This window comes from Rissa tridactyla, chromosome W (assembly GCF_028500815.1).
Source record: "Rissa tridactyla isolate bRisTri1 chromosome W, bRisTri1.patW.cur.20221130, whole genome shotgun sequence".
In the NCBI taxonomy this organism is placed as follows: domain Eukaryota; kingdom Metazoa; phylum Chordata; class Aves; order Charadriiformes; family Laridae; genus Rissa; species Rissa tridactyla.
Window position 1 is genome coordinate 28884187 of NC_071496.1, and position 21914 is coordinate 28906100.

General features: G+C 43.4%; 1 protein-coding gene across 3 annotated transcripts in view; it reads left to right on the forward strand.

Annotated features, from left to right (window-relative positions):
- LOC128901988 (BDNF/NT-3 growth factors receptor-like) overlaps positions 1 to 21914 on the forward strand; it is a 199379-nt gene that overhangs the window by 15030 nt on the left and 162435 nt on the right. For all 3 annotated transcript variants that reach the window (XM_054184232.1, XM_054184233.1, XM_054184235.1), the window contains exons 2-3: positions 12851 to 12925; positions 13168 to 13239. In XM_054184232.1, the coding sequence (XP_054040207.1) occupies positions 12851 to 12925; positions 13168 to 13239 (147 nt within the window). The remainder of the gene's footprint in view (positions 1 to 12850; positions 12926 to 13167; positions 13240 to 21914) is intronic.

The window sequence follows — 21914 nt, forward strand, 5'->3', positions numbered from 1 at the left end:
CCATGGCGTTCATGTCTGCATGGAGACAGGGCAGTCATTCCCTCCTCTTCAGTATGCTTGTATGCGCAGTTTTTGCCTGCTGTACAGCACTTTGCATCTTGTTATGATTTTTAATGAAAGTTTATCTTGAAGCAGTTGGTATCTAAAGTGAAAGGTTTAGGAGATGACAACCCTAAAGAGCTGCAGTTATCATTGAACTGGCAGCTCGATCTGATGTAATTGCAGGTGAACTCTTTACTCATCTTGAGGGTTGAGGTAATGCTGGAAAGTGTGTGCAACAGTGTTGCATAATTAGGAAAACCATAATGATAAATAGGCTGGAGGATGAGAAAAATATTAGTCTGCTCTTAAGCAGTGGCAGAGACAAAAACTGTAAAAGTAAATGAAGAATGTCATGAAAATTGTGGTGGGTAAGGAGAAGGCAGCTTTTGCAGAAATAGTGAAAAAGTTTGAAGACCATTGTACCAAATAATACCTTATGAAAGAGGTACATGCAGGATGAAAATAAAATTTGAAGGGAAAACAATAGAGAAGATGGTCAAAGACTTAACATGATGTCAAAATGGAAACACTTACAAAAGAGTTCATTTTCATGAAGTATAACAACAAAGTCAATTTGATCCTGCTCTAGAAAAGGTAATATGTATATCCCAAGCAGCAAAACAAACAGAAATACAAATAAAAACCTGGATGAAAGACACAAAACATTTTACTGTGTGTACCACTGCAAGGGAGAATTTCCCAGAAATTAAATTGACTGAGTAGAGGAATATGAAAAGCTATGGAAACAGTGACAGCAATATGTCAGTCAGCATGAGTCAGAAATGCTCTGTTAGTGACAAACATGCAGAAAGTATGATAAACACATCATTATGTTAAAATATGCAATGCAAGCAAGAAACTGCTTGTATTAAGTGAAGAATGGGATTTGTCAAGTGAAGGTGAAGTGCTGTTTTTAGGAATACTAGTGGAAGAAGCTATCAATTAAAAGGATTGGCCAATTAAAATGAGCAGAAATGGACTATACAGGACAGAGAATGGAATGGAAATAAATATGATAACAGAAAGTGAAATAGGAAACTGTAAAGAGCACATAAATGTGGAAGAATAAAGAGTGCCTCTGAAATGCTTTAACAGAGGAGCAATTTTAATGCTGTTGAAATGTTCTCCAATAATGTATCAGTTAAATATAAATGGTAAAAGAGGTGTTGATATGCAGAAGGTGGAAACCTGTTCTGGGTCTTGAAAGCTGAGGTAAGCATCAAGAGAGTTAATATCATGGAAATTCAGAAAGACAACCTGTATCCCTTTTGGAATGTTTTAGTAACATAATATGAAGATTAAATATCTTCCATTAAGAGACAAGATATGGCTTGGAGATGACACAGATCTGTGGTCAGGGCTACACAGAATGTTTCAGAAGTCTTGAGAAAGAGGCTAGTGAGTTGTGAACTAAGGCAGCAGATGGCATCATTTGAAGAACAAAAAAAAATCTACAAATTGAGTTCTCTCTTTAATAATTGCAGAGAAAAAAAGAATGGAGACTATGACCATATGTAGACTCTTCAGACAAATAAAAACAGAAAAAGGAACACTTTTGCTGGCTTATGGAAAGGAGAATGTTGCTTGAGATGTCAGGAGTCAAATTATTCAGCAAATTTAATGCATTAACAGGATATAGATGGATTTTTCTGGATAGATGGCTTTAAGCTTTGCAGTTTCATTCCGTCATTTGGAAGTACTACCTTTTGATCTGTTTGGCTTGAGGTATATTGCATGCAGTGAATGAGACAATGGAAAGTGTAGCAGGTACGGACATATGTCTTGATGATTCAGTGAATATTAGAAAAGACTGAACAGAGTATTTAACATTACAAGCGATAGTAATTTTTAACTGAACAAAGCTACATTGGAAATACTATACTTGGGAGGAAGACTAGCTTCAGAGGGAATTTCTGAAGGAATTTCTTCTGTTGAATCAAATAGTCAGGGAATACTGAATGTATCAAAACTTGAAGATAGGAAGAGGACTTAAATGTTGTAAAGCACACTGAATTATGTCAGCAAGTGCTTATCTAACTCTTAAGACATCCCTTCTACAAAGTCACTCCCTGAACATGAGTGCCTGGGAAAAAAAGAATTCAAAGGTTTTGACATCAAACAAGATGCTTTAATGTTTTGATTCACTGAAAGATCTGAAAAGATGCGTCTAAAGGATGGTTAGGATCAGTCTTACTGCACTATTATGGAACTGATGTTTTGTCAGTCTCATTTGCATCAAGGCCAGTGACAGCTACAGAGGTGGTATATGCAAGTGTTGAAAAAGAGATTGTGTTACTAGTCTCTGAAAAGTCATCACACTAGGTCACTCTGTATGAGAAAGAATTGTCACATATATTTCTTTGTATTTATTCATTCCAGGAAGATGTCCTTTCTTCCTAGGAAGCCAAATTTAAAAGAAAATTTTTTAACTCTTATGTCTACTCTCTGTCAAGAACTAATAAACAGCCACATTCATTGCTCTCCTTTTGTATGTTTATTTAATGTGTGATTTTTTGTCTATATATTATAAAGGGTCCAATTTAAGCCCCTTCCTGTCAGTCTGCAGAGATTATTTTATACACCATGGAGGGAAATGTGTTTTGTAGAAAAGTATAAGGCCAGCATTTAAGATATGCCTTTATAAATAAATTCTTTGTCGTCTGGACAGCTGATACTTCTTTCTGACTGTTGCGTTAAAGGGCAAAGTAGTTTTGTGAGAAAATAAACCCCCTTGCGTTCTAACACTCCTCACCGAGGTGGGAGGCCAGGTGCGGCTAGGTTTAAATTCTGAGTGATGCCCAATTCAGCACTATCAGTCCAATCGCGTTTAATACGTATGAAACTATTATGATTCTGGATACACTAATAGTGGACTGCACCTTCAGTCTAGTCGTGCTCATGAACTAGCACGGCCACTCTCGAGTCTTTGGTTGTGTTCAGTGAGAAACCGAAATGACTAGCTACTTAAACAGTACAGTTTATTTAAGCAACAGACGTATAGGTTCTTATGGGTTGCCGGTGATAAATACACTGTCTGCAAAACACATGCAAATAAAAGTATTGTTACAGATACAAAATGCGCGACAAAGTTATAAACAATACAGCCTGGCTATAAATATAGGAAAGAGATTCTCTAGAGAGATTCTAAGTTTCTCGAGGAAGCACTCGGTATAATCGAAGTCTTACCCAAAGGCGTCCCTATGAGGGGGAAGAAAGGCTCAGCCCATCGACTGATCCTGGAGGTCAAAGGCAGTCTGTGACAGAGTCCTCCTTGACTTGTTCACAATGGTGTCTTCCCTGATATTCCCCCTTTCTTGGTCTATTTTTATACTATTTTTTATCTTCAAGGTGGAGTTTGAGTGACTCTAGTCATAAATACCTTTATTATGATTGGTGTAAAATTCTCTCGCTTCACATTTAAAGGTATAATTTACAAAAAATTCAGGGCGCAGACTCAAGGAGGAGTGTTCGCACCTTGGAGGCGGGTAGTCTTCGGGATGGAGGTGTGTTTTAGTATTATAATGACATTACAATGAGCAAAGGACAGCATTTTGTCAAAATTTGACAGACCGTTGGCTTAGGGTAGTAAGTATGCAACTTATCAGTTCCATAGTACCATCTCGTTCCCATATCTGCTGTATTATCACAGGGAGTGACCGTGGACTCTCCATTCCACTCTGCCCTCCATGTTGCTTTGCAAGCAATGTTGTACAGGGAATCGCAGATGTAGTGGATTTTTTGCATACCAGCTGCGGCTGTATTCTACCCTAGAAGCTTTTTGATTTTATACCTTTCCTTAATGTGTGAACAATGCTGTATTTTTGATCATTTTAGTAATTATTCTACACTGACTATATCAAGGGATATAAGCATTTCCCAAAAATATTTGCTAAGGAAAAGATAGACTATAGCTGTCACCTGTCCTCTGGAGAAGTGTTAAAAATCGATATCTTGGTGAATATCAAACATATGAACTTCATAGAGCTCGGGGGGAGGTGACAGGAATAGAGAACCTAATGGAGAAAATACGCAAATAAGCTTTGCATTCATTCTGGGGGAAGTAATTCTGAAGGTGTTGCTTGAGGACATGAATCCCAAATCTGGAGAGCTGCCTGAAATGTCTTGAGAGTTAGCTTGATTTGGTACACTGCTACTTGAAAAGAACAGAACACCTTCAAGCCAAACCAGATAAACAAGTAAGCCCAAGGATGCATTACATTTCATATTCCCATTTTATAAATATAGTAACTGTTTTCTTAAATTCTACATTGTGGTCATATTAATTTATTTTTACTTTTGCCTTAATGTTTGCATACTGTAAGGAGTGAAATAAGGTTAGCTGGCAAACCATGGGCTTTCCACTTCCCAGGGAGTTGCAGACTTAAGCAAGAGTGTGGATCTGCTCCTGCAGTCTCAAAATAAGACTGAGATCTCCGCTTAATGCCAGCTTTCTCCTGCTTTAAGCTGGTGGATTGGTGCTAATTGTTCAGAATGTCAGCTTTCGAGAAGCAATTCCCAATGGCATCTGCATGCTACTAATTGGATAATCATAGCATCTTGGTATGGAGCAGAATGACGCCTGGTGTCTCCTTGCAGTTGAAACAGCCACAGATCAAGAATAGGGAGTTCTTGAAGCTAACTATAATCTGTGACCTTGTCCTTTGTTCCAGAACAGTACCTTATCTGGATGTGGGATATACATAGTGAAGAATTTGCTCCAAAAAAGTGTGTGTCAGTGGTTGCAAAGAAAGGTCCAAGAGTTAGTTCTGTCAACTCTAGAACTGCTCTAGATGGAAGCCACTTTCCATCATTTATCAGCAGTCCTGGCTAACTGGAGAGGTCCCAGTGGACCGGAAGTTAGCAAATGTGATGCCCATCCACAAGAAGGGCCGGAAGGAGGATCTGGGGAACTACAGGCCTGTCAGTCTGACCTCTGTGCCTAGGAAGGTTATGGAACAGATCATCCTGAGTGCCATTATGCGGCACATGAAGGACAACCAGGTGATCAGGCCCAGTCAGCATGAATTCATGAAAGGCAGGTCCTGCTTGACAAACCTGATCTCCTTCTATGATAAGGTGACCCGCTTAGTGGATGAGGGAAAGGCTGTGGATGTTGTCTACCTGGACTTTAGTAAAGCCTTTGACACCATTGGCCTCACCTCCATCCCTGGAAAGATGATGGAACAGCTCATTCTGGGCGTCATCTCAAAGCATGTGGAGGAAAAGAAAGCTATCAGAAGTACTCAACATGGATTCACCAAAGGGAGATCATGTCTGACTAATCTGATAGCCTTCTATTATGGCATGACTGGATGGAGAGATGAGGGGAGGGCAGTGGATGTTGTCTACCTTGACTTCAGCAAGGCTTTTGACACTGTCTCCCACAGCATCCTCATAGGGAAGCTTAGGAAGTGTGGGTTGGGTGAATGGATAGTGGGGTAGATAGAAAACTGGTTGGAAGACAGAGCTCAGAGGGTCGTGATTAGGGCCACAGAGTCTAGTTGGAGGTCAGTGAAGAGTGGTGTTCCCCAGGGGTCAGTACTGGGTCCAGTCCTCTTCAATATATTCATCAATGACCTGGATGTTGGGATAGAGGGCACCCTCAGCAAGTTTGCTGATGACACAAAGCTGGGAGGGATGGCTGACACACCAGAAGGCTGTGCCACCATACAGAGAGACCTGGACAGGCTGGAGATCTGGGCAAAGAGGAACCTTATGAAATTCAACAAGGGCAAGTGTAGGGTGCTGCACCTGGGGAGGAATAACCCCCTGCACCAGGACAGGTTGGGGGCTGACCTGCTGGAGAGCAGCTCTGTGGAAAGAGACCTGGGAGTCCTGGTGGACAACAGGATGACCATGAGCCAGCAACGTGCCCTTGTGGCCAAGAAGGCCAATGGCATCCTGGGGTACATCAAGAAGAGTGTGGCCAGCAGGTTGAGGGAGGTCATCCTTCCCCTCTACTCTGCCCTGGTGAGGCCGCACCTGGAGTACTGTGTCCAGTTCTGGGCTCCCCGGTTCAAGAAGGACAGGGAACTGCTGGAGAGGGTGCAGCAAAGGGCTACCAAGATGATTAGGGGACTGGAACACCTCTCTTATGAAGAAAGGCTGAGGGATTTGGGTCTCTTCAGTCTGGAAAGAAGATGGCTGAGGGGAGAATCTTATCAACGCTTATAAATACTTAGGAGGAACTTCTTTACTTTGAGGGTGGCAGAGCACTGGCACAGGCTGCCCAGAGAGGTGGTGGAGTCTCCATCTCTGGAGACATTCAAAACCCGCCTGGACGCGCTCCTGTGCAACCTGCTCTAGGTGACCCTGCTCTGGCAGGGGCGTTGGACTAGATGATCTCCAGAGGTCCCTTCCAACCCCTGCCATTCTCTGATTCTCACAGCATCCTCCTGGAGAAAGTGGCTGTCCATGGCTTGGATGGGAGTACTCTTTGCTGGGTAAAAACTGTCTGGATGTCTGGGCCCAGAGAGAGGTGGTGAATGGAGTTCAATCCAGTTGGCGGCCGGTCACAAGTGGTGTTCCCCAGAGCTCATTGTTGGGGACAGATCTCTTTAATATCTTTATCCAAGATCTGGGCGAGGGGATCGAGTGCACCCTCAGGAAGTTTGCAGGTGACACCAAACTAGGTGGGAGTGTCGACTTGCTTGAGGGTAGAGAGGCGTTGCAGAGGGACCTGGACAGGCTGGATCGATGGGCTGAGGCCAGTGGTATGAGGTTTAATAAGGCCAAGTGCTGGGTCCTGCACTTGGGTCACAGCAACCCCATGCAGCGCTACAGGCTTGAGGAAGAGTAGGTGGAGCGCTGCCTGGCAGAAAAGGACCTGGGGTTGTTGGTGGACAGCCGGCTGAACACGAGCCAGCAGTGTGCCCAGGTGGCCAAGAAGGCCAACAGCATTCTGGGCCTGTATCAGGAATAGTGTGGTGAGTAGGACTAGGGAAGTGATTGTCCCCCTGTACTCAGCACTGGTGAGGCCCCACCTTGAGTACTGTGTCCAGTTTTGGGCCCCTCCCTACAAGAAAGATATTGAGGTGCTGGAGCAGGTCCAGAGAAGGGCAGCAAAGCTAGGACACAAAGTATAGAATTACAAGTCATTCTTTATTCATGCGCATGAGGTGTCCCACTCAAATTGGGGCATCCCAAATGCGATTTTACACAGGGTTCTTATACCTTTCAAGCATTCAGGTACAACATGATTTGACCAATCACTACTTAAGTACAAACATACTACTGTTTTGCAAAGCAACTATAATTCTATGGTGTCATCATCCATCTGCTTCTTTCTTAATCTAGACATCCTTGGAATCGGTCTTGCTGCAGTTCCTTATTTATGATGACAGATAATGGGAGGGTTTCATAGAGGTGTTAGAGGGGCTAGGATGCTGGCGTGATCTTAGTAGTCCAGGGGCATCTTTTCTTCTTTGTGGCTGGCTTTAAGATTTCAAGAAACAAAGGTCCGTATCTTCAAGGTGGGGGCTGTCCTCCTCCTTGCAGTGAACTGGGGCCCTTTAGTTATGCTGAATTAACCATGGTTATGCAGTATACAATGTAAAATATATATCTCTTAAAAAGCTAATACAATTTCATACTATTAAGACCAATTGGTACAATAGTTAGGGAATGAGATTTTCCTAACAGTTTCAACGGGACTGCAAATGAAACCCATTTGAATCTGCTAAGTTCAAATATTTTGTCCAGCCTACAAGGTTTTAATTATTTTTATGCATAACCATAAATCAGCCCAGGTATGCTGCAAATGTCCGTAAGCTTTAGCATATCTTTTGATGAACTTAATTTGATATTTGAGTTTGTAAGAAAATACAGCACTAAGGAATTTTGCAGTATTTAATTGTGGATGTTACATAAAACATAAAGCTCTCACAGTAGTGTAGACTAGGGACATATGTGACTTGTCATTAAATGATAACTCATCTACTGACAGTTCAGTGTCTGGAGCGTACTGCCTTTTTCCCAAAAAATCTGGTGAAAAAATATCTCAGAATAAAAAGGTTTCCTACAGTTCAGAAACATTTCACCAGGGAATGTTTATTAATTTTCAGAACTGTTTTTTCATAGCTTTATGAATCAGGGCTAAACATATAATTGATTTTTTTTTTTGAGTGTTAAGAAAATATTTTTCCCATAAAGGGAGTTTTCTGGCAACAGAAATATTTCTGGAGCTGAATTACAGTGTTATTTGCTTATATCTGTCATTGATACTAGCATGTGGCTGGTTTTCCAAGTGGAGAAGTATACCTTAATGTATGTAAATCCAGAGAAAACAGAGTAAATGAACTATGTTAGGGAGACATAGTTCTGCTGACCAAATGTTTTCAGTTTAAGAAAATGGACATGTCAGATTTGAAAGTTGAGTGAATTCTTCTTTTGAGCTGTCGAAGCACAAAAGAATCTAAACTGTTTTAAAGTACAGAAATGGCTTCCATTTCTTTTCATGCTTTCATAATTCAAAAGTCGCTTCACTGACTTTGTACAGACAGGTTTTTTTACATGTGCAATGCATGAAAATGAAGACCATTCTCTTAAAAAAAAGTTATTTGAAAGAGTTAAATCTTTTACCATAGGTTTTTAAAATATCCTTTCCGGAATGTTGCAGAAGTGGTGAAATATGAATATGTGATATTATTCAGTAGTCAAGTTGTTGAAGTGTGTTCAGATGAGCATGTTATTGTAGGTTGCAATGTGCAGTTGGTAGGTGTATGATTCTGAATGCTTTTATGAGAATGAATCAGTAGTTTACAAAGGGGACATGAAATTAAAGGTATAAAAAATAGTTTACTGATGACTCATTGAAGGAAAGACATAGTATAGAGCTATAGTATAATCAAGTGAATAGTATTGTAGACAGCTGAGGGTCTGGTTTAGAGGCAATAATTGGTATTTGTGAGCTGATAAGTGTGATCCCATTGGGTAATATCCTGACAGATTTCAGTGGTGCTACACTTTGTGGTGTGTAGTGGGAGCTTCCAAGCTCCTCATGTGACTTCAGACAGACATGAGTCAGGATGTTTTTCTTCTGTGCTACAATAAAAAATGTTCAGTTAAAGAACAGGATGGATATTCTTAAGGACAAGCAGGCAAATTGCATTTCTCAGCATCACCCACTGCAAGTTGGAGCTTTTAGAGTATTAATGTTTGATGAGAAATAACATCAGGGTAGAATAGTTGTAAAGAAGTTAAAAATAGACTTCACTTAGAGATTTTATTTCAAACCTCTCTAAATTAAACAAAAGAACAGCTGCCCTTTGAAGTGTACAGCCACAGTCATTGTACTTTCTTTCTCACTGATGTGAAATAGCTGCAAAGATTTAACTTTAAAAAAGATCTGTTAAGCAAGTAAGGAAGCATAGGAAAACCTGACCTGCTTGTGGTAATTTACATCTGTCTACTCTTCAGGGATTTCCAACTGTGTAAAATTTTCTTTACTGTCATGTTCTGTACTAAGTGGGTCATATACAAATGTATTGAATAACAGCTATTATTTTGAGTAATTTGTAGTTGCACTTAGCCAAAATTTCTTCTGAGTCCCTATTTGAAGCACAATTATGGAAAGTCAGAAATCATTCACCATAAGCAGCCTAGTACCAGCTCAGAGTAAAGTGTGGAACTTTTTGTTATTATTATTTTTTAAGGGATGCAATAAGAGAAAGGTAGGGGAGGAAATATTATGAATTTATGTTGCTTCATCATTCCAAATGTTGTCCCTTTGGTTTGTTCCCTAATGGACCAATACTGATATTTTTTTAATATTTTACCTTTTATAGATGGTCTGCTCATACTCAGATCTTAATCTGGTGTAAATTCTGGTTGCTACATTAACTTCAGTAGAGCTGAGCTCTTTTACACTGGTTGAGATTTACCACAGAATGCAATAAACTAATATATTTCTATGTGACACTATAAGTTATGTCAGTTTTTTAGCTTCTCATAGTGGGAGGTTCTGGTTAAATTTTTATGATTAAAATTGCAATGTCAGATCTGGATCTGTGATAAATGTGTTTAAGTGATGGAGCTGGGTTATGGTAGTGCTTGTCAGAGAATTGTTGCTCAGTTTCTTCTCTTTTACTCTTCTGAGTCCCTTCTCCCTCTGTGTTTCTCTGTCTGTTTTCCTTCATTCCTGCTCTTCTGCATTTGCCCCGTTTCCTTCTGGTCTTGCAGGGTGCTCATTGGTTGAATGTTGAGAACCGAGTGAGGAAGATACCTTTGATATTTCTTGCATAACTTAATTTTAGCAAGATGAGGTCTAAGTGACAGATAAGATGAGACTTAATTAAATCCCCTACTCTTCTTCAGGGCAAATTCAGAGGCAGTAGGATCATCCACTTACAGGACTCTCAAATGGAAGGACTGATAGCCTTTACTAGACTTCTTCATTGTTTTTACTTGGCAAAACCAACAAATGAAAAATAGATTAATAAACCACAAGAGATCAAATCAAATTCATTTAAAAATCCAACAAAGGGCACAAAACATATAGGAAACTTACCTTACAATGGGTGCACCATGTTAATCTTAGTCTAAGAAGCCCTTCAGAGCAGTCATTGATGTCATATGATGCTGTGGTAACGTGTTTTGTCCAGTATCATGTGTTGTCTTTTGTCTGCCTTTATTTTTGCCAAGAGACAATGAAACCAATTAGGGTTTTTTTTTTTTGCTTTTCCTGATGCTTGGCAAGACCATAGCCTAAGTCAGCTTTGCAGCTTGGAGGGAAGCCCATCCCACCTCTTGGGATTCTCAAGCTTCTGTTGGGATGTGGGCACACAAAAGATTTCTCTAAAACACCAACTACAGTAGATTTTTATCATCTTTGGGAAAAGGATACACTTTCTTCTCCAATTTGCCAGAGTTCCTTTAAATACAAGAAACACTTAAAGTTTTATTCTAGCAAAATAAATACTCCTTCTGTTTATGAAAACATACTGTATTGTGGCTTTGCTTAATTCTGGATGCTTATGAAAATACAAGTGAATCTCAGTTTCAATTTGTCTGTCACTGGGGTTATCTTTTGAAATGCATGGACTCTTAGACAGGGTGATTTCCCACATCAGGCTTATGTCTCTGCTCATAAGGTCAGTTGAATTGCACTTTCCTCTGATTCCTCCTTCCTGGACAGCATGATTTGCACTGTGAAACTTTTTTCTGACAGTACTGACAGTACTTTGGTCTATTAGGACAGTTTCTCTTCTCTTAATTTCCACTTCTGTATGTAATATAATGAAGTGTAGCCTCCCTTTTTTCTGTTTTCCTATCACCACAACTTAAAAAATAAAATTGCAACTACTTTGGGAAAGGGAGAAAATTAATTTAATGAGTGATTAAGTTAAGAACAACATGAGGGAAAAAAGACTAGGGCAGGCCCCCCCAAATGTAAATGGGAGCAACTATGTTACTACTATGGAAGTTGGCCATTTTCCTGTTGTAAAACCCATGAAGCAGTGTCCTGGAATACAGTGACACTGTAATGTATTTTTATTTATTGTGTCTTCAGGGTGACTTCTTTCCTTGATGAACTCATTTCCCCTGTGCAAAACTCAATTGTTCCTCCTCCAACCCCGTGCCACAATAATAAATGTTGGGGAAGATTTTAATGAGCACTTTTGCTCTGCAGTTGCTTTAAGTAGAGCTCAGTGTTAACTGCATGTGGTGAGTTGACTTTGGCTGACCACCAGGTGCCCACCAAGCTGCTCTATCACTCCCCCTGAACTGGACAAGGGGAAAAAATATGACAAAAAGCTCATGGGTCAAGATAAGGACAGTGAGATCACTCAGCAATTACCATCATGGGCAAAACAGGCTCGACTTGGGGAAATTAATTTAATTTAATACCAGTCATATCAGAGTAGGATAATGAGAAATAAGAAAAAAAATCTAAAATACACCTTCCCTCCACCCCTCCCTTCCCAGGCTCAACTTCCCTCCCCACTTCTCTACCTCCTCCCCCTGAGTGGCACACGGGGATGGGGAACGGGGGTTACAGTCAGTTCATAATGCTTCATCTCTGCAGCTTCTTCTTCCTCATGCTCTTCCCCTGCTCCAGCATGGTGACCCTCCCATGGGATACAGTCCTTCACAAACTGCTCCAGCATGGGTCCTTCCCACAGGCTGCAGTTCTTCAAGAACTGCTCCGGCACAGACCCTTTCCATGGGGTACAGCCCTTTAGGAAAGGACTGCTCCAACATGGGTGCCCTGCGGGGTCACAGGTCCAGCCAGAAGACCTGCTCCTGCATGGGCTCTTCATGGGGTCACAGCTTCCTTCAGGGCACATCCACCTGCTCTGGTGTGGGGTCTTCAATGGTCTGCAGAACGGATATCTGCTCTACTGTGATCCTCCATGGGCTGCAGGGGGAACAACCTGCTTCTCTATGGTCTTCACTGTGGGCTGCAGGGGAATCTCTTCTTCAGCACTTGGAGCACCTCCTCCCCCTCCTTCTTCATTGACCTTGGTGTCTGCATCGTTGTTTCTCTCACATATTCTCACTTCTCTCTCCCAGCTGCTGTAAATATGTTATCACAGAGGTGCTACCAGTGTCACTGTCTCAGCTTTGGCCAGCGGCAAATCTGTCTTGGAGCCTGTAACTGTCTCTGTCTGACATGGGGGGCAGCTTCTGTGAGAAGATGCCAGAAGCTGCCCCTGCAGCCCTTCCTGCTATCAAAACCTTGCCACATAAACCAAATACAGTGCAATAGGTCAGCAACCACTGTTGGCTTTCAGACTTCATTGCTGACTTCTGATCAAAGCTGTGGAAGTAGCCACTTTCTTACTTTGTTTTTTGTCTTTTTCAACAGTTACATCGCAAACCAGCAGAAATTAGAGAGTATCAATGACAATGAAGTTGGATTTTATGTTGGACTTAAAAATCTGTGAGTATATGGGATAATTATATTTCTTTATTTCTCTTGCAGAAGCATTTACAGACCTCATGAGAGAGCAGGGCTAACTTTTTGCATTATAGAAGACAGCTGTAGAGCTTGCAGTTCAACCTAGTTGATATTTCATCCACATTCTTATTTTAAACATTATCATTATTATTTTAAACATTATCATTATTCTTTCAATTTATTTCTTTTAAATGAACTATTCTAAGTTTTATATACTTTTACAGGACTGTGGTGGATTCAGGCTTAAGGTTTGTGTCCCATCAGGCATTTGTGAAAAACGTCAACCTACAATACATGTGAGTAAGGATAGCTTCTGTTTTATAAGTTAAAATTGTCCAAACCTTGTTAACTCCCTTCTCTCTCTTCCTGTTTCCTTAATATAAAATGTTTTAACTTCTAATGGCCTCCTGTCATTAATGGGCATGAAATAGGACATGTATGATAAGGAATTAGTAGATCATAATGGCATAATGTGTAATGGCAAATATTACATAATGTGTAATGGCAAAAAGACCCATGCAGCTTGTTATCCCGTTTCTAACAGTGGTCACCAGCTGTGTCTCTTTTAGTAAGTAGTGGAGCACAAGGGAGTGCATCTCTCTACTGAGTCATTTGGTGGTGAGAGTATGATGTCCACGCTATGTGCATCACACTCAGTGACATGGGTTTGACTTTGGACTAGCACTAGACTGATTCAGTGGGCTGAACATGTTTTAGCAGCTAGAAGTGCATTTGGTCCATGCATGGAGCACATCTTCTAATGTAGTTTGACTAGTTTACATTCCCCGAGACTCTACCATGCCTGTCAACTCAAGTTTTGTAAGTGAGGATGATCAGAAGATTCACTTCAGCTCAATTCTGAGCTGAGCTGATGCACCCAAAGCAGAATATAAGAATGCAGTTATTTTCCCACCCAATTGTACTTTGCAGTTCATGAACGTCAGGAAACAGATTTGATGCCTGTGCAGCTTTTTGACTGTGTTTTTCTAGATTAGTTTAGATTTAGCAAAGTACAGAGAAAAAATGATCAGTTATAAAGAAAGATTTTGTGGTTTTTTAGTTTAAATACATATCCCTGAAAGATTGGAGTGCCTTTCAGTGGCACTGAATCTGTCATTCGTCAGTGGCCAGTCTGGCCCAAATCATGACAGTGGGACAGACAAAGAATAACTCATTCCTGCTACTTATATGGAAAATTGTGGTTCCAGTCCTACAAAACATTGAGATCATGTGTGTGGCTCACTGTTTTAGCCAAGTATTCAAGTGTGTGCTAAGTCTATCCATCTAGAACTCTCGCTGGACTACGAGGGTTACGTATTACTTCATATAGTCCTTAATAAAGTAAATTGCTTTTACTATAATCAGTTGGTGAATAAGGGAAGTATCTTCCAGAATGAGTTTCTGTTGTCTACCTGTGTGTCAATTTCCCAGTGAATTATGATTGTATAAGATGAAATTCCATAAAGTCAAGTGTATATGCAATGACTGTGGAAATTCACAATGCGAATTTATTGGCTAAGTTGGCACAGTTGCTGAGAAATGTTTAGTGGCTATATTGAAACAGAATCTCAGCATGATGCAGCAGAACAAAGCAAATTCACTCTATGATCAAAAGTAATTTTGTATTAGACTTTTGCATCTTCTCCCCATTACTTCAGTTGCTGGGAAGGCATTGAATATTGTATACAGATTAGGACACCGGATCTATTCATCTAGAAAGATATTTGAGAACAACAACAGAGCTATAAGGAGTTTGTAAAGCAAATCATTTCAGGATAGGCTGAGAAGTCCTACTAAATTTGTTCAATTTCACAGAATCACAGAATGGTAGGGTTGGAAGGGACCTCTGGAGATCATCTAGTCCAACCCCCCTGCCAGAGCAGGGTCACCTAGAGCAGGTTGCACAGGAACGCGTCCAGACGGGTTTTGAACGTCTCCAGAGTTGGAGACTCCACCACCTCTCTGGGAAGCCTGTTCCAGTGCTCTGCCACCCTCAAAGTAAAGAGGTTCCTCCTCATGTTTAGGTGGAACTTCCTATGCTCAAGTTTGTGCCCGTTACCTCTTGTCCTGTCCCTGGGCACCACTGAAAAGAGCCTGGCCCCATCCTCCTGACACCCACCCTTTAAGTATTTATAAGCATTGATAAGATTCCCCCCTCAGCCGTCTTTTTTTCCAGACTGAAGAGACCCAAGTCCCTCAGCCTTTCTTCATAAGAGAGGTGTTCCAGTCCCCTAATCATTTTGGTAGCCCTTTGCTGTACCCTCTCCAGCAGTTCCCTGTCCCTCTTGAACCAGGGAGCCCAGAGCTGGACACAGTACTCCAGATGCAGCCTCACCAGGGCAGAGTAGAGGGGGAGGATGACCTCCCTCCGCCTGCTGGCCATGCTCTTCTTGATGCAGCCCAAGATGCCATTGGCCTTCTTGGCCACAAGGGCACATTGCTGGCTCATGGTCATCCTGGTGTCCACCAGGACTCCCAGGTCTCTTTCAGATGAGCTGCTCTCCAGCAGGTCAGCCCCCAACCTGTACTGGTGCAGGGGGTTATTCCTCCCCAGGTGCAGCACCCTACATTTGCCCATGTTGAATTTCATAAGGTTCCTCTCTGCCCAACTCTCCAGCCTGTCCAGGTCTCTCTGTATGGTGGCACAGCCTTCTGGTGTGTCAGCCACCCCTCCCAGCTTGTTGTCATCAGCAAACTTGCTGAGGGTGCCCTCTATCCCAACATCCAGGTCATTGATGAATATATTGAAGAGGACTGGACCCAGTACTGACCCCTGGGGAACACCACTCGTCACTGGTTTCCATGTGGACATTGAGCCATTGACTGCAACCCTTTGAGTGCTGCCATCTAGCCAGTCCTTTACAGGGAAGACAGGCCAGTGAGGCGAGGTGGTGGAGTTGCTCTTTATGTGAGAGAGCAACTGGAATGCATCGAGATCTCCCTGGGGGCGGATGAAGGGAGAGCTGAGAGCTTGTGGGTAAGGATTAAGGGGCAAACTAATATGAGAGACACTGTTGTGGGTGTTTATTACAGGCTACCAGTGCTGTTTAACATCTTTGTCGGTGACATGGACAGTGGGACTGAGTGCACCCTCGGCAAGTTTGCTGATGACGCCAAGCTGTGTGGCGCGGTCGACACGCTGGAGGGAAGGGATGCCATCCAGAGGGACCTTGACAGTCTTGAGAGGTGGGCCTGTGCAAACCTCATGAAGTTCAACCAGGCCAAGTGCAAGGTCCTGCACCTGGGTCATGGCAATCCCAGGCACAAATACAGGTTGGGCAGAGAATGGCTTGAGAGCAGCCCTGAGGAGAAGGACTTGGGGGTGCTGGTGGACAAGAAGCTCAACATGAGCAGGCAATGTGTGCTTGCAGCCCAGAAGGCCATTTGCATCCTGGGCCGCATCAGAAGCAGCATAGCCAGCAGGTCGAGGGAGGTGATTCTATCCCTCTACTCTGCTCGGGTGAGACCCCACCTGGAGTACTGCGTCCAGCTCTGGAGTCCTCAGCACAAGAAGGACATGGACCTGTTGGAACGGGTCCAGCAGAGGGCCACGAAGATGATCTGGGGATTGAAACAACTCCCCTATGAGGACAGGCCGAGAGAGTTGGGGTTGTTCAGCCTGGAGAAGAGGAGGCTCTGAGGAGACCTTATAGCAGCCTTCCAGTAGTTAAAAGGGGCCTACAGGAAGGATGGGGAGGGACTCTTTATCAGGGAGTGTAATGATAGGACACGGGGCAACGGCTTCAAACTGAAAGAGAGTAGATTTAGATTGGATATTAGGAAGAAATTCTTTCCTGTGAGGGTGGTGAGGCACTGGAACAGGTTGCCCAGGGAGGTTGTGGATGCTCCATCCCTGGAGGTGTTCAAGGCCAGGCTGGATGAGGCTTTGAGCAGCCTGGTCTAGTGGGAGGTGTCCCTGCCCAGGGCAGGGGGGTTGGAACTAGATGATCTTTAAGGTCCCTTCCAACCCAAACCATTCTGTGATTCTGTGACATAGCCATCCATGGCAGCGTTCCAGTCATGTGAGCTGTCCCACCACATCTCAGTAACTGCAATGAGATCATGGCCCTGTGACCAAACACAGATCTCCAGCTCTTCTTGTTTATTCCCCATGCTGCGTGCATTGGTGTATAATTTCAGAGAGGGAGTTGTGTGTGTAGTTTTCACCCTTGAGATGTGGTAGGCCTTCTGGCTCTCAGAAATACTGGCATGCTCCCCTACAAGTGCTGAGCTACTACACCTAGGCACCTCACCAGCAAGCCCAGTACCATCCCCACCCCACTTTGAATCTAGTTTAAAGCTCTCTCAATGAGCCCCGATAACTCTTGTCCTAGAACCCTTTTCCCCCTGCAAGATAAGCTATTCCTGCCCGTTACCAGCAGGCCTGGTGTCTTGTAAATCAGGCCATGGTCAAAGAAACCAAAGTCCTGCCGGTAGCACCAGGCTTGGAACCAGGCATTGATCTGCTGGCTTCTCCTATTTACCCTCTTGTTGGAGTGGGAGACGGACCCGGAGTAACGATGGAGTCTCAATATGAGTATGATCGTTCTCCCTTTATTCAAGTTTTCACAGAGTATATATAGACAGGCAATAAGAGCATGCGCTAGCGGCAGCTATATGATTGGCTTACAGTCTCTGTTCACGCGCTGTCCATGCAGTTCATTCACAGATCAAATTGGTTACAAGAATTCACATAGTAAATTGCTTAGTCATTAGCACAACATGTTTTCTACCTTCTCAGTTCCCGTTTTTCCCATGTACTAATTCCATCTTCTACCACCTGTTTTGCTCTTAATCTAATCTCTCATAGTAGGGAGGCTGGCTCACGTGACCATTTTCTCTCAGACACATTCCTACAATACCCCCTTTTTCTTCTTGAGCCAGCCAGACCTTATGCATGGCATTTTCTATCATGTCAGTCACTTTGCGGAGAACACACGAGGCTACCATAACCAATAATAATATAACCAACAATAGCATGAGCCCTTGCTTTAGTAAGTCTGATAACCATCCTGTTATACCCCATGAGTTTGACCAATCATCGAAACCATTTTTGACCGCTTTTAATTTGGACATGTTATCCTTGTTGTGACGCTCTTAGCGGGTTATATACTAAACACAATTAAAAACAGAATCAAAAAGAACCCTGCTAAGGCAATAAATACCCAGATTCCTAAATTTAGCCCAGAAAGCCAATTTCTTTGGATTTACCCACGAGAAATCCTTTTGTAATATTTCAAATACATTGCGGTTGCTGACAGCACAAGCGACCCTGGAAAAACAATCATGGTAACATTTCGATCATCATAGTTACTGGTTTTGAAAAGGTATGTGGCAAAAATACCCACTCTAACGCAGTCAGGCTCTTTGCATCATCCCACTGTCCTATCAGGGCATAAAGTTGAAATTCTTGTAGGAAGGTGTTCAATGCGTCTTGCAGCAGTAGTAGACTATATCTTATCTTTCAACATGCTGTAATGCCTTCGGAGCTGTTGGGGTTAATGAACATAGAACTTATGGGGGAGGGCGGGGGCAGACACAGTGCTTCAGGGCATCCCCTGTACCTTCAAAGTGTGCTCATGTCTCTCTCCCCCTCTCTGACCCGAGACAGCCTCCTTATATCCTGCACTGGATTGACTGGAGAAGTACAGGCTAGAGTCGCTGCATGCATGGCCAGTGCACGCAGCGAGTCCCACCAGACTCTCCTGCACTGGATCGAGTAGAAAAGTACAGGCCAGAGTCGCTGCACACGTGGCCAGTGTATGCAGCGAGTCTCACCAAACTCATGATCCAGCTTTGCTAACAGCAGCTGTCTGATACGTGACTACATTGTTGTAATCCCTTCTTGTTATCTTCTTCTGTGAAGGTCAGGTTCTCATGGATACACACATAGTTTTTAGAGCAACATATGCTACAACTCGTACAAGGGTACGATGCAAAGTGGCATTTATAGCTGATCGTATAATGCTTATTAAACACGGCAAACAGCATACTAAACATAACAGACAAATTCCTTCCACACAGGCGATGAGTATAATTTGCTTCAACCAACCCCACCCCCAAGTCCATCCAGCAAAGAGATTTCACCCCGTGGTCTCCACAAGTTGCTGGTTCGGTCGGTGCAGTTCCTGCAGCTGGGCATGGATGGATTTGGAGTGGTCACTTAGATTCACACAATACAGTCCTTTAAAATCTTGACAACCATGTCTGTGAGCTGAAAGCAAAAAATCAGTAGCAGTTCTGTTTTGCAACATCGCATATCGAATACTATCTACATCTAGCAATACCTCAGAAATAGCTGTACTAGTCGCATTGTTAAACTTATCCTTGGCAGCAAGAGAGTCCTTGTTATCACGAATCCTTGGCAGCAAAAGAGTCCTTGTTAGCAAGAGCGCATGCGGACTCCCTGTTCTTGCTGGTACTGTGCTTTGATCTTCTTCCACAACAGGCCAAGATTCTCAAGCAGCTGGATAAGGTGTCTGTGAGTCCATTACAGGCTTATGTCATCCAAATGTTTTTCTTGCCAGCACCCGAGACTGAATAACAATTGGTGTGATATATGTGCTTTCCAGCACCCAGGTGCGAGTCCCTTGAGTGTATTTACAATCCTCCTCGCCGATCTTCCGTTGCTTTCCCATATTCCACCCCCTTGCTCAAGAGACTGCTTCTGCTGGGGTTCATTTTAGTCTCGCAGGGTATAACACAGAGCAATCTACTAAGGCATGCAATAACATATACACATAGAGGAAAAAACCAAAAACATATCTCTGTGGTACTGCTTTGAATCAGGTGTCCTATTTCTCTTTTTCTGATGCTTTCTCGTAATGCTTATGGCATACTTTTGTGCTAACGTGGCACATTTCCCATCTAATTGTTCCTGTTTGGTTTCTTTTTTTTTTTTTTTTTTTTTTTCTTCCATCACTTACGACTGACATAAAAGTCTGCCTTTGCAACAAGAGCTCAGTTTCTCATTTTTCCTTAAGTTTCTCATTTTCATACAGAGCATCCTATAGATTTTGGCTCAACTCCTTTTCCCAATCAACCATGATCTTATAGACAAACAACAAACAACCTGCACGGTACAAATATGCCCTGCACGGGCGAGCCGTTCCCGAGAGTGTAAATGTGTCGGCTCGTGAAAACTCCCCCAATATTTCAGGACTTCCATCGGTTCTACAGCCCATCCTGGTGTATCTACCTGGGGCGCGCTCGCCTTACGTCTAAACACGGTGTATACACAAACTTCTTCACTTGACGGAGCGTCAGCCCTAGTTGCATACGAGAACAGTACCACACCGGGCAGAACACCTGCTCAAGGGGAGTCACCTAACGACACTGCACACAACAAAAAGCAAACAGTAGCACACATGCTGATCAGCAGGTATAAGCTGGCGCCCACACACACTTACACAGCAGACATACAAAACCAGCACTTCTATCTCAGGGAGACGACTGGGGAGGGGAGGGGGCGAGGTGGGCAATGTCAGGAGCAAACAGCTCCGGCTCTGTCCTTCTCTGCTGACATTCTGCCTCCTCCATCGGCCTCAGGTGGAGCAGAGGGGCTCAGCAGGGGATCGTCCCAGACCTTCGGACCTGGCCTGTTCGATCCCCCTCCCGTGGGTTGTAATGCTGCAAAAGCCCCGGCTGCCGTGGCTCGCTCCGCCTTCATATCTTGTAAGGTCGATAACACCAACCACCATGTCGTCACTAACGGTGATGCCTCTTTGTCTCCTTTACTTATCACTTCCCACAGTTTTTTCCCAACAGCCTCCCATATTTCTGGTTTAAAAGCTGTCTGGGGCTCTGGTGCGAATCCGTTCCCTCTGCACCAGGTTAACAACCTTCGGAGCATACGCTCATCGTATTTCACCCCTCTCTTAGAGAGGATATGCAGGAGAAGTCTTAATATAGCCCCTTCTTCTTTTGTTACTTGTTGCCCCATCTCCTGCCCCGGCTTAATCAGTTTGAGCAACAGTTTCGCTGGTGTTTCAATCCCTCTCTTAGAGAGGATCCCAGCGAGTAGCGTGGCCGCAGCTTCTGTTTCCACAGCTGCGCCTGGGAGGTGAGGAGCGACCTCACGCCGTTGTCTGCTCCCGCTGATGCGCCCAAGCAGCACGTCTCCCAGCCGAAGTTTCCCACTCCCCTCCTCTAGCTGCTTACCGCAGTCTCGGAGAACTCAGTCGCGCTGAACCATCCTCTGCTACCAGATGTTGGAGTGGGAGACGGACCCGGAGTAACGATGGAGTCTCAATATGAGTATGATCGTTCTCCCCTTTATTCAAGTTTTCACAGAGTATATATAGACAGGCAATAAGAGCACGCACTAGCGGCAGCTATATGATTGGCTTACAGTCTCTGTTCACGCGCTGTCCATGCAGTTCATTCACAGATCAGGTTGGTTACAAGAATTCACATAGTAAATTGCTTAGTCATTAGCACAACATGTTTTCTACCTTCTCAGTTCCCATTTTTCCCATATACTAATTCCATCTTCTACCACCTGTTTTGCCCTTAATCTAATCTCTCATAGTAGGGAGGCTGGCTCACGTGACCATTTTCTCTCAGACACATTCCTACACCCTCTCATCATTCCCCACAACTGGAGGGATAGAGGAGAACACAACTTGTGCTCCCGATCCCTTGACCAGTCATCCCATGGTCCTGAAATCTCTCTTCATTGCCCTCAGACTTCTTCTTGCTATCTCGTCGCTGCCTACCTGAAAGATCAAAAGGGGGTAATAATCTGAGGGCCGTACTAGGGAAGGAAGCTTCCTCTTCACATCCTTGGCCTGGGCCCCAGGGAGGCAGCAGACCTCCCTATGTAGCGGGTCCGGTCTGCATATTGGGCCTTCTGCTCCCTTCAGTAGGGAGTTGCCTATGACAATGACCCATCTTTTCTTCTTTACCGCAGAGGTTTTGATGCAGGGGGTGGTCTGACTAGACCTCGCTGACACCTCCAAGGTAGGAGAAC